The sequence below is a fragment of the Pempheris klunzingeri genome, chromosome 23 (genome assembly GCF_042242105.1).
Source record: "Pempheris klunzingeri isolate RE-2024b chromosome 23, fPemKlu1.hap1, whole genome shotgun sequence".
NCBI classification, from domain to species: domain Eukaryota; kingdom Metazoa; phylum Chordata; class Actinopteri; order Acropomatiformes; family Pempheridae; genus Pempheris; species Pempheris klunzingeri.
Genome location: NC_092034.1, coordinates 17,570,624 through 17,587,923, shown reverse-complemented (window position 1 = coordinate 17,587,923; position 17,300 = coordinate 17,570,624). Strand labels below are relative to the sequence as shown.

At 46.1% G+C, this 17,300-nt stretch overlaps 1 protein-coding gene across 1 annotated transcript; it reads right to left on the bottom strand.

The window, feature by feature from the left end:
* Window positions 1–638: 638 nt before the first annotated feature.
* Window positions 639–17,285, bottom strand: pelp1 (proline, glutamate and leucine rich protein 1). The gene is made up of 19 exons (XM_070854322.1): window positions 17,139–17,285; window positions 16,878–16,942; window positions 15,694–15,799; window positions 15,399–15,548; window positions 14,783–14,854; window positions 14,544–14,603; window positions 14,216–14,372; window positions 12,558–12,690; window positions 11,729–11,816; window positions 11,423–11,511; window positions 11,140–11,253; window positions 10,673–10,823; window positions 10,311–10,464; window positions 10,150–10,205; window positions 9,723–9,856; window positions 9,157–9,259; window positions 4,642–6,285; window positions 2,481–2,795; window positions 639–1,169 (listed from the first exon to the last, which is right to left on the bottom strand). The coding sequence occupies exons 1-19, from the start codon at window positions 17,277–17,279 to the stop codon at window positions 1,053–1,055; spliced, it is 3,849 nt and encodes a 1,282-aa protein (XP_070710423.1). The 5' UTR covers window positions 17,280–17,285; the 3' UTR covers window positions 639–1,052.
* Between the last annotated feature and the right edge of the window lie 15 nt (window positions 17,286–17,300).

Genomic DNA, 17,300 nt, shown 5'->3' with positions numbered 1-17,300 from the left:
CGCGAGAATATCTGGACCTCTGCTGCAAAGACCTTTTGAGTCCTCCAACTTTATGGAAGAGCAGTTCTAAATGAGTGCTAATCTTCCAGCACCATTTCTTACTGCGGTAATAAAGTCATCAGGTTATGATCACTTCGATCCAGGCTCAGCTGCTTGTCCTCGGTATCCTGGATGTTCAGATCTAACTTTCACATCTTCAACTCTACAACCTGCATTTGACTGAACTGAGCTTATTGAATTAGAACATCTGAATATCGGGAATAGCTTCAATTTTCTTAAAATTGTTGGAGCAAGTTTGCGGATATTTTTTATACTGACTGCAAAGCAATTAGTAAATAGAACTTCCTCTATTGAGTTGGTGTGTAGTGCAGAACTTAGACATACTTGATCACATCAGATCAAGTACAAAGATTCAAATAGTCAGATATTGTTGCTGTTATTTCTGCATGTTCTCTGATATCCGGGAGATTTCTGCCACCACAACACCGTGGATGTGGATGCTCAAAACACAACAGACTTAACAGCAAAATGTTTTTCCAAAAATAATTTATAATCCATATGCTAATATTGGCTGAATCAACCCTTGAAATCTCAGACAAAAAAAAGTCATATGCAACTTGTTAGATTTCTTTTTTTTTTTTTATTATTATAACAAAGCATGACAGTGATGACAAAACATGAAGAGCATGAGATACAGCCAAAGGTAAATCCAAGAAAACCACTGTGTATGTTAACTGTAGGATACTACTGCCCTGTATACGAGGAAACCGCTAGCGCCGAGGGTAATAATACATGAAGAGCTTCACTTCCCACTGGGTAGCTGTACCTGGGACTGTAGAAAATAAACTGCTGCTTTTCGTTAATGTAAAACTAGGTCTTGCCAATAACAAATAGGTGATGTGACAGTAAAAAGTCGGACCTCCATTCCCACAAATATCCCCACGGCCCACACAGTGAAGAACCAGTATGATGTGATCACTGGAGAACCACTGTACGATGGACAGGATGAACAGAGCTGCTGATTGTATCCATTATATCCACGGGAGCTTCAATCACATCAGTTCAGGTTGGCAAACGTTTGAGCAGTTTGATCCAGAGGCGCCGTCTTCATCATCAGGTGGACACGCCACGAAATCAGCCAGCATGGAAGCCATGGATTCATCATCCAGCTGAGGGAGGGAGGGAGGGAGGGAGGGGGAGAGGGAGAGAGACAGAGACAGAGGTGAGACATGCTGTGATCTGTCCTGTCTCATGCTAATGGAGGGAAAATGTATTCAGACTGAAAACTGGTTCCTCCAACACACGGTGTCATGTCTGTATCTGATTATGTCATCGGTCATGTTATTCTGTTGCTTTATGTTTTAGGTCCTATTCTAACTGACACTGACGTCACAGCATTTCAATTTCACCACCTAATGGCTTTAACAACCCCAAACTAAAAATTGTGAATCTGTTGGATGTGTTGCTCTGCATCAGTAGGTATTTCCTGCTCCCATGTCAGCTGGAGTTCTGCTTCTGTAAAGAAACTCTCAGAGAGCAGCCTTTATCTGAGGCAGGTCTTTCTTTCTCACCCTGGAGCCTGGGGACGGGGGCCTGGGGACAGGGGCCTGTGGACGGGGGCCTGTGGACGGGGGCCTGTGGACGGGGGCCTGTGGACGGGGGCATGTGGACGGGGGCCTGTGGACGGGGGCCTGTGGACGGGGGCCTGTGGACGGGGGCCTGTGGACGGGGGCCTGTGGACGGGGGCCTGGGGACGGGGGCCTGTGTGGACCCCTCACTCAAACGTTACTTCTCTGAGCGACATTCTTATATTAAAGCAAACTATCACGTTCCTGACCATAAGCACAGAGTTTAGTTAGGTGCCTGACCAAAGCGGGACTGTTTCAGAACATTGACCACATGTTTATTATTGTAACCATGACAACCAGTGGTCAGGGGACACTGCATCACAACAAGCACCCTGGGGCGTAAGTGTTTGAAGACCTGGGAATGTTAGGAATGATACAGCTGCAGCACTGACGCCCTGGGACTTGTTGAAACCTACTGAAAATATATTCATTCTATTGTAGAACTTATTAAGATGATGAAAAGGTACACGATGCTTAGTTGATATTTAGTACTGTATTTGGAACCGTGTTCATTTGACCTCTTGTTTATATCTGAGGAAATGCGATAAGAAAGGGTGTTCCAGGTGACCACGGGCTCAGAGTAGCCATCTCCTGAATCTCAGCAGCGCTACACATCCAGCGAGCTGGTTGGTTGAGTCCCCATCCTGTTGGGAAGTCTTCCCTCCTACGAATTGACTAAATGAAATGACAGACCTGTGGTGTAAGCGCTGCCTGGAGAGCTCATGCAGCACACATGCACTTTATGGTGGATGAGATAAGTCTGAATGTGAGCTGTTATTCAGTGTTTAGTGTGTAACTGCAGGTTAAATCCTAAATGCTTTGGAACTATGAAACAAGAGAATGAATTCTTACCTTTTTCTTCTCAGTGCTTTGCCCCGCCTCTTCCTCTGTGTGCGCCTCCTCCCTCTTCCTCTTCACTCCTTTCCCCTCCTCACCATCACTCTCTCCCCCTCCTCCTCCTTCCGTCTCCTCCTGCACCGCTTTCACGTGTTCTTTTGTCTCAGTGTCCGTCTCCTCCTGCTCCTCTGTGTTTGAGCCCGGTGTCGTCTCGGGATGATCTGCTGCTGCTGCGTCTCCCTCTTCAACAGCTGCCGGCTGCTCCTCCTGATAACTGGACGGCCGGCTGTCACTCACACTGGCTTCCTGTGCAGGTTCAGCTCCTGAGTCCTGTTGAGTTGAAGAGAGTCCTCTTTAGGCAGAGAGACAAGTTTTCATACTGACGACCAGCGTCACAAAAAAACAGAACCTGGAGGGGGGTGCTGCACACCCTGTTACATAAAGAACTGTTCCTGACGTTCTAGGTGCTAGAGAACATTAAGCTGTTTACTCCTCTGTCCTCCCAGAAGGGTTTCTGAGGAATCCAGAAACTGTCTACATCCTGGAGTTTTCCTGTAAACGGACAGCTGTGTTTATATTCTAACACAATTTGTTGAACACAACTGCTGTTTACATCTGCATCGTCTCCATGTTTACTTCTGTTCCGCAAACTTTCCTCACTGAGGGATCAATAAAAAGTTTCATCTTTATCTTTATCACAGCAAAGTCAGACGACAAATCTGACATGTCAAAAATGCAGAGTTACACTTGTACATACTTGTTCTTAAAGCTGGAGAATTATTATGGAGCCCGAGTATTGATTGGTATGATGATAAAATAGTCTCAAGTTTCCTGTGAAGGTCAGATTTTCTATCTGCAGACGGCTGTACATGCTGGTGTGCCTCTAATACAAACTGCGAGGGCAGAATTGAACATTGTAAAGGGTAAAGCTGTGCTGAGAACACAGAGTGCGTCCGTCAGCGCCGCTACAGAGACCATCTGTTAGGTCCAGCGGTGAAAATGGACCGTGGTGGAAGCAGGAATGTGAGGAATGTGGAGGAAAGAATGACAAGTGCCTGCCAACCTGTGGCTCAGTGTGTCAGCCAGTCACAACCCTTCACAGAGCAGTAATGGGACTGATGGGACTGACTTCATCAAGCTTCCACTTCCTTCAGGTTGGGCCATTTCCATTAAACCATGGATACAGGAGTCCTTGATCATTCTGATGACCTTCTGCCCACCCTCCATCGTTTCCTCTCTTTCCCTCATGCCATCCTTTTGTTTTCCTTTCTTTCTTCCATTCTTCCCCCTCTTCTGTTCCCATCCCATTTTCATCCCCTATTCACTTCTTACCTGTCAAACTACTTGTAACAAATCTACTTCTACTAAGTGAACCTTCAACTAATTTCAGCTACAACAAGATTCCTGTTGGAAGACGCTTGTTCCAGCTGCTTCCACTGCTCACATTTCACCCCATTCACTGATTACAGATCAGCTTACACTCATCCTCCAGTCAGTCATATCAAGGTTCAGCTCCTTTCACGTTCCATGTTTATACCTGAACTGTTATTTCAGCTCATATAACCCCCCCACCCCAGCACCTTTTAGTTGCTCGGACATCAACTAAAGCTTCATCTCCTTTTCACTAAACTCAATGTACACCAGAACCTGAGAAATGCACTAATGTGCTCTCTGGAGAGTTTTTAACAGAACATTGGGTGTTATGTGCCAGACTGGCACTTCACTTCCTGGAGTCTGCTCTGGTTGCCTGTCAACTGCTCAGGGCCAAGAATTAGTCACACACATAACCTCCATTAGAAAAGTCAGCTGTTTCTGACACGTCCGTTCTTGTACATATGAACCAAACTGGATATACCATGTTAACCAGTGAGCCTCAGAGGTGTTGCACAGTGGGCTTTGTCACTGTTGGACGTGCTGACAGCCGTCTACGCTGACAGTGGCCTTATGGTCAACGTACAGACAGAGATACAGATTTAGATTTTAGATTTCAAATTTGATCCACTGACTCCTTGTTAATGCTTACACTGAAACTGAAACCTTCTTTCAGTGCACTTTTAGCTCAGTTCTGAACTCATACCAACTACCATTTCAACTCTTTTTAGTTTGGAGTGGTAAAGTTTGCTGACATAGAAAACAGAAACCTGAGCTGAAGTCATTTTAAAGCTGTGATAACTACCTGTTGATTCTTGATGGTGCACTCTTCTGAGGCAGCCGTCGGTTCAATCTCATTGGCTCCTTGCTCCCACAAGCTCGCCTCCTCCTGCAGCCCTCCTGCTGCCTCTCCTCCTCCCGCCTCCACCTCCTCCTCAGTCTCTTCCCTCTCTTCCAGTGCTCCTCCGGTGACACATAGGATCTGTGGCATGGTAGGGTCATCCATCCTTTCGCTTTCCTCCTCCTCCCCCTGCCCCTGCCGTGCCTCCTCCAGGACTCCGATGCTCTCCACTTCTTGAACCTTCATCCTGTCCTCTCCGAACAGCGCTCTGTTGGTCTGGATCTCCTCTATCCCTCCTTCTGCTTCACCCTCCACACTGAATCCAGCCATCCCGCCTTCATCCACCGTTGCTCGGACCACCTTCCCTTCCTCTATCCCTACCTCCCCAGCCTTGTCCTCCGCTCCCTCCAGTGGAGGTATATCCCCGTCCTCCTCCTCTTCTTCCTCCTCCTCTTCCTCCAGCTCTTCCCCCTCCTCTTCATCATAATCCTCATACTCCTCCCCATCATAAAACTCTTCATCAGCAAAATCACTGACTTCCTCCTCCTCATCCTCCTCATCCATCCCTTCCTCCTCCTCCTCCTCCAGGTCTTCATCATCCTCTATGTCCTCCTCCTCTTCCTCCTCATCGTCGGTGCTGTTGATGTTGATGACGCCAGAGTCTTCGTTGCTGGCAGGCGGTGGTTGGTGCTGGTGGAGGTGCCGTCCCTGCTGGTTCAGCTGATTCTGCAGCTGATGCATCTGGAGTGGTAGACCCATGGAGCTGGGCTGGCCCGGCGTGGAGGGCTGCATCAGCATCTGCTGGAGCTGGGGCCTTCCTGGCATCGAGTCCCCCAGACCACCAGATGGAGCTGTGAGTGTGCTGGAGTTCAGAGGTGGAACCAGGGAGACCACAGAGGCGCTGGAAGGAGGGAAGGAGTTGATAGGAGTGGTGGAGGTGGTGAGTAGGGGGGAGGAGGTGGCGAGGTCGTTAGGGAGCGAGACCCCATCTAAAGCAGTGGTTGTCGCTGTGGTGGGAACCAGGGTGACGGCCTCTCCCCCCGGTAGTGTGGCTGCTGTGCCCCCTGGTGTAGCAGAGGCCATATTCTGAGAGTTTGCTGCTGCCGTCTCATCTTGCGGGTTCTCCATGTTAAGCATCCCGGGGGGGACAATAACCACGCTATCGTCCGAGTCGCTGGCCAAAGAGATCTCCACATCCTCAGCTTCCTCTCTGTCATAGCGGACAAACACAGGTCTCTGCCCCTCTGGGGGGCCCAGCCCAGCAGGGTCCTGCTGGTGGTGTGTGTGCGGAGACAGGATCATGTCTCCAGGGGTGGGGGCCTGGCCCGGAAGTCCTGGAACCAGGGAGAGATGGTTCTCCAGAGAACCCAGAAGGGAAGCTGGGCCCAGGCCGAGGGAGTGGCGGGTGGAAAAGGGGGGGCCAGGAGCAGGGCCTCCTAGGAGGGTTGGCAAAGTGAGTCCAGGGTTAGGTCCCTGGGAGGAGGGGAGGACTGGTGCAGTGGAGGTGGGTTTCAGGGAGAGGGGTGGTAAGGGTAGGGCGATGGAGGGAGTGCGGGGGTGGAGTAAGGAGTTACACATAGTCAGAGCCTCAGTGCAGAATGTAGAGACCTGAGGGGGAAGAACAGCACAGACAGTTGGCTAGTTTTAGTCCCAAAGCTTTCAAACATCAGCTCTCTGCCATCCAAAGGTGTTTTAGTAAATGATCTGATATCAGAGCATCATATTGATTCATTGTGTCTGACTGAAACCTGGCTACGTCCTGAGGAGTATGTTAGCCTTAATGAGGCCACTCCTCCCATATTATATTAATACTCATATTCCTCCAGACTCTGGACGAGGAGGTGGAGCTGCAGCCGTTTTCAACTCTAGCTTATTAATCAAGCCCAGACCTAAACTCAACTATAATTCATTTGAAAGTCTTATTAGTTACAGTGTACCGCCCTCCTGGTCCGTACTCTGGGTTCCTAACTGAATTCTCAGAGTTTCTGTCAGACTTAGTCCTTAGTGTGGACAAAGTGATTATAGTAGGTGACTTTAATATTCATGTGGACGATGATAATGATGGTCTGAGCTCTGCTTTTGGACTCAATTGGCTTCTCCCAGAGTGTAAATGAACCCACTCATTGTTATAACCACATTCTTGACCTTGTTCTGGCTTATCGTGTAATTAAAGGAAAGAGACAAGCTCCTTGGTATAATTTCCAGACCTGCAAACTTAAGCAAAATTCATGAGAACTTGGCATGCCACCAAATTAGAAGAATCACACTTAATCTGGCAAGACAGTCTGAAAACCTATAGAAAGGCCCTCTGTAATGCCAGAGCAGCCTATTACTCCTTATTAACAGAAGAAAATTAAAAACAGCCCTAGATTTCTAGCACGTTAGCCAGGCTGACAAAGAGCCAGAACTCCACTGATCCTTGTGATCCTTTAGAGCTCAGTAGCAACGACCTACTCTTGATGTATTAGCTAACTATAGGCCTTTATCCAACCTTCCCTTTCTCTCCAAGATCCTGGAGAAAGTCGTAGCTAATCAGCTGTGTAATTTTCTAAATTCCAATAGTCTATTTGAGGATTTTCAGTCAGGTTTTAGAGCGAACCATAGCACAGAGACAGCACTGGTGAAGGTTACAAACCACCTCCTTATGGCATCAGACAGAGGACTTCTCTCTGTCCTGGTGCTGCTTTCGACACCATTGACCATCACATCCTGTTACAGAGACTGGAACAGTTCATTGGTATAAAAGGAACTGCATTAAGCTGGTTTAAGTCCTATTTATCAGATCGATTTCAGTTTGTACACGTTAACAATGAATCCTCTGTCCATAACTGAAGTTATCTTATATATGCTTCCTCTGGGTAATATTATCAGGAAGCACTCCATTAATTTCCACTGTTATGCAGATGATACCCAATTATTCTTATCAATAAAGCCAGATGAATCCAATCAGTTGACTAAACTCCAAGTCTGCCTTAAGGACATAAAGTCCTGGATGAGCAGCAACTTTCTGCTGCTAAACTCAGACAAAACTGAAGTTATTCTGCTCTGCCCCAAACACCCCTTTTCTAACAACATATATACCCTGGATGGCATTACTCTGGCCTCCAGCTCCACTGTGAGGAATCTGGGAGTTACCATAGATCAAGATTTGTCCTTTAACTCCCACATTAAACAGATTTCTAGAACTGCCTTTTTCCATCTATGTAATATTACTAAAATCAGGCCCATCCTGTCTATAGATGATACAGAAAAATTAGTCCATGCATTTGTCACTTCTAGGTTGGACTATTGTAACTCCTTAATAAGTCCTTAAAGACTCTCCAGCTGGACCAGAATGCTGCTGCTCCTGTTCTGACGAGAACTAAGAGAAGAGACCATATTTCTCCTGTACTGGCTTCTCTTCACTGGCTTCTGACTAACTTGGTATCTTCCCCGGAACCTTTCTGTGCTTTTCAGTTCATCAGCCACCGCCACTTTTTACCAGTATTAGTCGTGCTATTATTCATATATTAACTATTGTCATGTTTTTCACTGTTACCATATTGTCTGTCTGTCTCTCTCCAATCCTTAATTTTGAATAAAGGAAAAATTAACCATAATTAGATTTTGCACACTATTGTAACAGTGACAGATATTTTAATAATGAGTTCCAATTTTAGTAGGAATATTAAGTTTTGCATTTCAATAATTTTTCACTGATATAAATATAAAATCAATGATAATGTGTCTGTACCCCACAAATGTGGTTCCTTACTTCTGGAGAATAAAATGTGGGGCCTGGGGCATCCCTGCAGCCCCACAATGCTTTGTTCATAAAAGGTATGTCGTCACAGTTTACCTTTATCAAAACACTGCAGCTCCTGACAGTTATTATATGACATTGCACCATATTCTGATTTCAATATTTCCAGTAATTGTTCAGCCCTTGCTACTATAACACAACTATGTTAAAGTCATCATCCATTTTTAGTTGTAGTCAATTGAACTCATGGTTACGTCAGTTAACCTTAGAATGAAGGAGAAGTGCTGTTGCTATGGTTACCAGCAGTTTAATATGTCTCATGAAAACAGCACTGTGGGAGAAACCCTGCCTGATCATATATTTCACTGAGACCACTACAATGACTCAATAGGGATGGAAACACAAAGGGCTCAGCCTTTTACTACCACATTGGCACCTTAGCAGCTTGATGGTTAAGGCACATACCACATGACCACACCTTCAGTGTCACAGCCAGGGACCTTTGTTACATCTCATAGCTGGCAAATTAAGGGAAAAAGACCCAAAGACCCATAATGTAACGTGAACGGCAAAACTGTAATGTTTACCTTACTTTATCTTTTATCACGATATCGCAACTGAATCAGACACCAAGACTCTGCACAGCAGCCTCTAATAGACAGGATTCTACACCTGGACCACTCAGCAACGTCTCCCTCCTACACTTTTCCACAATCCCTCCCTCCCACAGCAGTCACCTTGAGGTTGCGGTCAGAGCGGCCGTTGCTGAGGATGGACACGGCACAGGTCAGAGGTGGAGGCCAGCAGGGTGACGGGACCAGGACCAGAGCCAGCAATGTCCTGAAAATCCACATAAACACAACACCAATATGAAGCCATTTGCACAGCACTAAACAGCAGCCTTCATTTTTCTCATCTTTGCTTCAACATTGAAGTCAAACATGACACTACACACTAAACATTATCTAATGCACAGCTGGCAGACCGGCGCACAGTAAAATCATATCATGTGAAAGGAACGGCTGAATTCTGGCACGATGTCAGCAGTGACTTAATTAGAGAAATAACAATTACGATTTCATTCTGTTGTGTTTTGCTGGAACAAGTTTCACCTATGGCAGAGATACACTCAAATGCACTGGAAAACAAACATGAGGGTTGGTATGTTAATAACTTAATTATGTAAACAAACTTAATTTCCTTACTTTATTAACCATATCAACTAACTAACTGATTTAATAAACACTATTTTGATTGCTTTAAAAGTAATACCCACAAAGCTTTGACGTGAGAGCAGCCCTACCTGTACAGTTCCCGTCTGGTGAGGGCACTGCTGTACTGCCCACTGATGCCCCCTGCAGGCTCACATGAGATGCTGCTGCTGGACTGTTGCTGCTGTAGACGCACGCAGAGCGGCAGCACCACATCGTGGAGACGCTGTGAGACAATCAGGACAGAACAGAAAGCCACAGTGACTGAAAAAAGACAACGAACATGTCCATTCTGCGATATCATCTTGTCTCAACATTCTGTCTAAGAACACTTTGTCAATGGGAAACCTTTGAAACTAACAACATGATCCCAGTCAGTGTACAGGCTTTGATTCCAGTCAGTTACTGCAGCGGCCAATTGAACTGGTTAGTTCTACTCTCTGCTGTGTGTTCACTGACATCTGCTGCTGTACTATGCTGTACCATGTTATGGTACTGCATGTTTTCAGCTGCATTTACCTTGTGTATGTCATCCTTTAGCAGTGTCCCACTGGTTAGTATGATCTGTCTCATTGCTGTGAAGAAGAAAAATATCTGTCAAACTTATAGAAGACCAGCTGACCAGTAAAAAACCACAAGGCTGTTCTACAGGATACAGTCCAGCTGAAGCAGTGTCTCACCCCTGAGGGCTGAAAGGCAAGTGTCCTGATTAGCCAGGAGATCTCCTTTTCTTTGGAGTGACGGCCCAACTGTGTCTGCTATGATCAATGACTTTGTCCTCCTCGGGCCAGGCTTCCCTCCAGGAACCACATCTGCTGACAGACCCGCCCGGAGCTGGAGGACAGGACAACACAGAAGGACAGAGGGGGGCTTGAGACAATGCATATGTGCTGCTGCATTGACATAGGATGAAAGCACAAACTAAAGACACTTGCTCCTGCAAACTACGGGTTCCTGTGAGCTTCAAATATAAAACTAGGCATTTTTACAGAAGAATACATGGTGCTTACGTACATTCAATCTGACTGCAACTCAAACTAACCTTGACAGACTCCGCCCCTGGTGTGAGGTCACCCAGCAGGTGGCTAAATAGGAGCTCAGAGTGGCCCGGGCTTCCCTGAAGTATGCTAGCAGAGGCTCCAGCAACCTGGACCCACAGTTCTAAGGCTCTGTACACCGATACCCGCACCGAGCTGTGGGAGGAGGGAGAGACAAGTCAAAATCATTAACCACATCATCCACAGTGCTGCTGCTCCCTCCCATACTCTGCTTATTTCTCAAACAAGCTGGGCCATAGACATAGAAAGACCTTTAACCTTCTTCCAGACCCTTAACAACTGAGTTTGTATTCTCTGTATCAAAAAATACATACAAAATTAAAAAACACCCTAATGAGGAACTGTATCTCGGTGTCACCTAATTATTAAACAGCTAATAAGAGGAATGTTACTGCTTGACTTGTCAGCCTTTAAAGCTGTGCTCCGAGCAGGTTGATAGTCCTGCAGTTACCTGTAAGCTCTCTGTTGTCCCACGCCGACTTCAGGAGGAGGCGTCCAGGCGCACAGGGTTTGAGAGAACAGCCTTTGTAGCACAGCAGCATACTGAACCATGCTGCTACGTACACTGTAACACACACGGTGTCCACACAGCCATCAACATGTTTAAACTGTAATGTCATGTAGTCTCCAGTATCATTCAACTATTATATATAGATAATATAATATACTGCACATGTCCATGGACTCAAAACACCGTCAGTATGCCTGTGTGATGCATGCACGTCAGTACTCACGCTGTGATGACAGCTGATAAGACCTCCAGTGTATTGGTATGTATGATGGGCAAGACCAGCAACCTCACACTTCCATCTCCTGTTAAATTCTGACACACACACACACAGATACACACACAATCAATATTGTTTGTTTTAATGTGAAAAAAGTGGAGCTTACATGGTGGATTTTGCTGCTTGACTAGTGGCACCGCCTCCATCTTCTTAACATCTGTATGTCCAAAATGTGATTTGGAAAAAAAAAAAACGCATCCGAGAGAGAGAGAGAGTGAGTGAGTGAGTGTGTGTGTGTGTGTGTGTGCTCACTATGCTCTTGGCGCTGACAGCGAGGGCTCGGCACACGAGGTTAAGTACTGGCCTGACGGGCAGCCGGACAGCTGAGGCGGGATCCACCCTGATGAACAGAGAGGCAGTTTAAATACATAAATGTCATCCTGGAACTGTCTTCTGAACAAACCTGCTATCACTTCTGTTTGGGGATTTTTGGTTTAGATCCTTCGGAGCTTGCTACAAAGGGGAAAAGTCATTAAATGTACTGTAACTAAATACAGTACTTTGGTTCAGAAAGTGTCCTTAAGACGACTTGAAGGAATGTGAGCTCTTGTAAAAGTAAAGAGAACAAGAAATAATATGTCATCAATATTTCGTCTTGTTTAGACTCCAGTGCAATTCCTAAATTGACACTGCACAGCGCAAGGCTGCCCCCACTATGGAGTACTGCAGGGAGGGGCACTGTCTGGAGCCGTCATGGCTCATTTACCTTATTCACCAACATAGATTTTTAGCTGTATTTGGACAGCAATGTTGGACCCAACAGGACAGGTCACCTGATTCACTTCAGCCAAAGACTGATTAGGCTACAGTTTAACCCTGGGGATAAAAATGTGCCTTATTTGAAAATGACATTCAATATTTAATTTAATATATTTTCAGTGTTTCAAATACTCAAGTATAAGCTCTTCAAATATTTTGTTACGAATGATATTTTTTCTGTCACTTACAATATGCATTTACATACATTTCATTAAAATACTGTCCATCTCTGACCACTTTAAGGAGATAAGGACTTTTGTGTGATTTGGGTAAACCCTTTAAAAGATGGATTTTCCTTTGAAGTCGTGTGTGAGAGTTGTACCTGAGTGTGTGTTTGAGTGCCAGGCAGACAGCTGTGTATCTGTGCTGGAGCTGCAGCAGCAGCAGAGGATCTGATTGGTCGAGATGAGGAAAGGCCAGCTCCACCCCTGGACCTTCATATTGCACCGTTCCATCTGTCACAATAAGAGCTTCTTAACAAACTGCGTCATCAGAGTACAATACACATGTACAATCACGCTCAACCAAGCCAACATGTTGAGGCGATGCTGATAACTACAGACAGCATCTTCAAATAGTAAAGCATCTCATATTCATGCCAGCTGAGTGAATGGGCTAACCTATTCAGGGAGCAAACATTGTCTTTGTAGCTAATGAGGCTGCTCTGTATGCCGGTCACACCAGCAGGGCTAATGCCTGGTCCTAAACTAGCCCGTTGTGTCTTGGTGTTCTAAGTCTGACCTAATAGTGGTGCTGGTTGCATCATCCAGGCGTAACCCGCCCCCTAACTACGACCAGTCATAAGTCTTAGGCCTCATATATAGACAAGGAGCAGGGATTTAGATGGGAGAGAGCAATGAGAGAGAGAAGCAACGAATTAGACATTTACAGTGACGGCAGATTTCAAACCTGCATGAGAGATCTATTTCAACACAGCACAGCGTTGCCACCGTCTGTAGGCTGTCCACAGGGCAGTGGATCAGTGGTCCTAACTTAGCTGTTAGGACCAGGCTTAGTAAATCAAAGTTAAAAGGGGCACTCCATCAATTTATCCATAAAAGTCAATGTTAGGTCATGTAAACCTGTGAAAACCTATTCTTTGTTTGCTCTGCAGGAGCTTAGGTAAGTGTGGGATGATGCCATAGTGCTGTTATCTCAGCTTGGGCTCAGACTGGTGTGCAGTGTTAGTGGATTTCCTCTCACACTATGGAACCCATCTCTACCTCTGCTGCTTCCGTTTTAATCACTCTTTTATTCATCTTTCTCTTGAAGTCCCTCAACTTTGCAGATGTACAATGCTTAATCACTGGACCATTTAAACTAATATGTCATCGGGTGACTGATCTCAGACGGGCTTAAAGGGATAGTTTGGATTTCTTTTGAAGCAAGATTGTATGAAGTAGTTATCCATAGTCAGTGTATTACCTAGAGTGGATGGCGTTTGGCACACCCCCAGTTTGGAGAAGCAGGCAGGAGCTGGTCCATTGCCACAGTCGGTTAGTTTGTTGGTGTTTTTGTGCGACTTCGGACCTGAACTAACGTGTTACCTCATACAGCCAAATCTGACAATCCAAACTACTCCTGGGCTTAGGTGGAATATTAAGGCTGTCTACTATTACTAACAACACATGTCCCCGTCATATCATACATGCTCGATATCTGTGACGCACTGTTGAGTGTGTCCCACTGGAGGATTCAAATGTCACTAGTGTGTGCTATGGATTCTGAGTGTGCCTGCTGCCCGACAAGTGTTCTGTGTGCCGTTTTTATTTAGCAAACAACCACAATGGAATAAATGGCAAGTTTAGTTTAGTTTTAGCAACAACTTAAGTTTCAGTTTGTGCGGACCACAGCTTACCCACTCCACCTCTCTGAAAATATATGTAGAGAGAGAAAGAGATCACCTCTGAGTCCAGTTCTGGGACAAACTGAACCCTAGCTCTACAGAAACATTGAACCATCACAGACAGAAAAGTGTACCTGTTTCTGAGCCCTGGTAGATTTGAGCCAGCAGGCCATTGGCTGAGGCCAGTAGGCAGTGAATCTGATTGGTCCAGCCTTCAGCTCTGCCAGCACCCACCCCTCGGTCCAACAGGCCACCCAGGCAGGGCAGGCGACCATAACACTGACAAGCCATCTGACAGGATGACACGAGACAGAGTGGGATAAAGACTGTTAAAACAGGAGCTTGACATTTGATGTTTGCTCTGCACATAAACCAGGTCCAGTAAAAAAAACATAACAGGCTCCAAAGTGACATCCCTAAATATTCTGAAATAATTTCGAGATAATTTAGTAAATTACAAACCTCTTGCGTTTTCTTGTTTGTGCTGTCCATTTTGGAGAGGAAATAGGCCCCTAGTTTGTCCTGTAAGGGAAAAAAAAAGCTCAGGTTTTTCAGTTGTTTTCTACTCAAACAACTGAAGTGAAGTGAAATATGTATAATCCAAAAGTTATTTACAACCAACATAAGCCAAAGTTCTACATGGAGAAACAACTCTCTGACTCCTGTCTTCTTTGTCTCATCTGTCCATCAGTGTACCGTACCCTGAGCGATCCACAGGCTCGGGGGTAGTAAGTCATACAGGCGGTCATCCCCTCCATGGCTGCCAGCTCACACTGAGACCACACGGGGGGTTGGGGGGGGGGAGACACACACAGAGAAGGTGGCTGTTAGCAGCGGTTCAGCGGGTTAGCATTAGTCCTGCAACAACGGATCATTTTCTTTGGAGTCAATCAATCCCTTGACTTTTGTTTAATCAACTGATCATTTAGTCATTTAAATGTCAGACAAAGAAAACAAAGACGCTTTTCTTTAGAATGCTGAATCTGTCTGATGAACTGTCTGAACCCCACAATTACTGTTATACATTACTGTGATATACAAGAAGTGATTTACATGATCAGTTGTCAATAGTGTCATCAATTAAGGTCACTAAAAATGATTGACGTTGGCACTCCCAGTGAAAACATCCTGTAGACCCTGTAGCAGACAACTGCCGCCCCCTCCATCAACAGTCCAATGCAGGAACACCACAAATAATGGCTTGAAATGGCTTCAAGAACCCACATGGGGCAGGAGACATTGCTTTAAATGCATTCCTGGTGTGTCATTTTATAAAGTGGCCCTGGCTACCTAAAAGGTCCTGTCCTGTCTGCTCACCTCTATCTTAAGGCCCAGCAGAGACGTAAGGATGCCCAGGATGGAGTTGAGGCCCACCTCCCTGGCCAGCTCTGCTAGCTGGGACGAGTACTGCAGCAGGTCCTTCAGAATGTTCACCGCCAGCTGGACGGTCTGAACTGGAGCCTGAGACTACAGCACGGCATCAACACACAGGAGAGAGAGAATAAAAAGGAGGGCACTGGGCTCTTCCAGTTAGTCATTATTCAGGTTTTATAGAAGTGGCACGCTGAGACAACAGTGTGTATGCGTGTGAATGTGTGTGTGTGCATCATACCTGTATGACCTGCTGCAGGGAGCGCAGCCAGGAGAGGCAGTGCTGCTGGAACAACTCACTGGAGCTGTCCTTAACCAGCATGGAGAGCAGGCAGAGCCCCTCAAACCTGGGCAAAAACACACACACACACACACTATACTGCAGTACATGCAGTAGTCCGAAATGTCCTGTCGACTACAGCCAGGCTTGGACTAGCCTAACTCACTATGGTATTAAAGATACAACACAGGTTTTAAAATGGTGATTAAGAACCAGAGTTTAGTCTGAAGCTGTAAACGGTAGTCAGGATATGAGTGTGAAGCACTCACACCTCATAACCCGTGTTATAGAATGACAAATAAATGAACCGTGTAACCTTGTCTGGTCATATTCAAGAGAGATGATTCTAATAATATCTTATACATCTTTTAGTCACCTGATAATATATTAATGTTCATGACACTGACGAAACTAACAATTTGTCTCTGGTATGTCAGTGTCAAGATTTTGCAGGACATTGAGAACATTCAGGCGCCGTGGCGGTTAGTGATGAGCAACCTAGATGAGCTCTTTACATGCCGCAGGATCCAGATGCATAAACGGGATACCGCTAAGTAGGGCTGCATCTCATGATCGCTTTTGTCAACGGTTAATCTGCTATTTTACCTGTGAAGAGTAATTAATGAATTGTTTGGTCTATGAAATATTACAAAACAGTGGGAAAACACACTATATCCTAGAGCCCAAGGTGCCCTCATCAGATGTCCTGGAAAATAGTCCAAAACCCCAAATACTCTTTATATTAAGATGCAAGACCAAGAAAAGAGCATGTGATAATCTGGAACAATCCCATTTTGGTAGTTTTAGCTTGAAAACATTAGTTGATTGTCAAACTAGTTGCCTAGTCCTGGTGAAAAACTAGCAGCTCTACCTGAGCAGAACATTAAAGCCTGTGGAAACATGATGACAGACACTACATGCTCCTGAACACCCTGCTGTGTGGACCGTGACAGTGGGAGGACTGCAGTGGTTCGTTCTTCACCTGTGTCTCCTCCAGAGGCCACACATGCTCCTGTCAGGGTCCTTGACATTAAATACTTTAGCCCTTTGGCCCAAAGGAGAGCTGGATAGAGACGGGCAGGCAGCACCGGGGGGGACAATGACATGCTGCCGGTGCTCGCTGCGGACACACAGCCTCCTCTTACCTGGTCTTGCTCGCGGCCAGTTTGGCATTGCTGAACCCCACGAGACCCGCGACGGCGCTGACGCCCTACAAAGAAGCACAGCGTTAACACACAGTGGAGGTGGAACAGTTCTACCAGCCACAGTGACGCTACCAGCCCGTCCCGCATCTCCACATGTCAGCTCTGCCCACGACAAAGCCTGCGGCAGGAGCTGCTGCGGCGGCTACAGCCGCACAGGTAACTAGCCTCCAAGCTAACGTGCCTCTCTGGGCCGGACTCTACCTGTGTCGGGAACACGCCATGTTCCCTGTAGCTCGCCAACAGAGCGGGCAGATACTCTGGACGCTGTTCTTTTAGAACCGACACCAAGCCCTCCGTTAGTCGCATAGCAGACGGAGCACGCAGCCAAGCTGATGTAGCCATCTTGCCTCTCCGCCGAGCGAA

Bases quoted from the DNA above. Each gene is read 5' to 3' on its own strand.
- pelp1 (XM_070854322.1), bottom strand. From the start codon at position 17,279: ATGGCTACATCAGCTTGGCTGCGTGCTCCGTCTGCTATGCGACTAACG. The intron at 11,512-11,728 runs GTGAGCACACAC...TGTGTGTGTCAG, and splicing joins CTGTCAGCGCCAAGAGCATA to AATTTAACAGGAGATGGAAG. The intron at 6,286-9,156 runs GTGACTGCTGTG...CTTCCCCCTCAG, and splicing joins GCTCTGACCGCAACCTCAAG to GTCTCTACATTCTGCACTGA.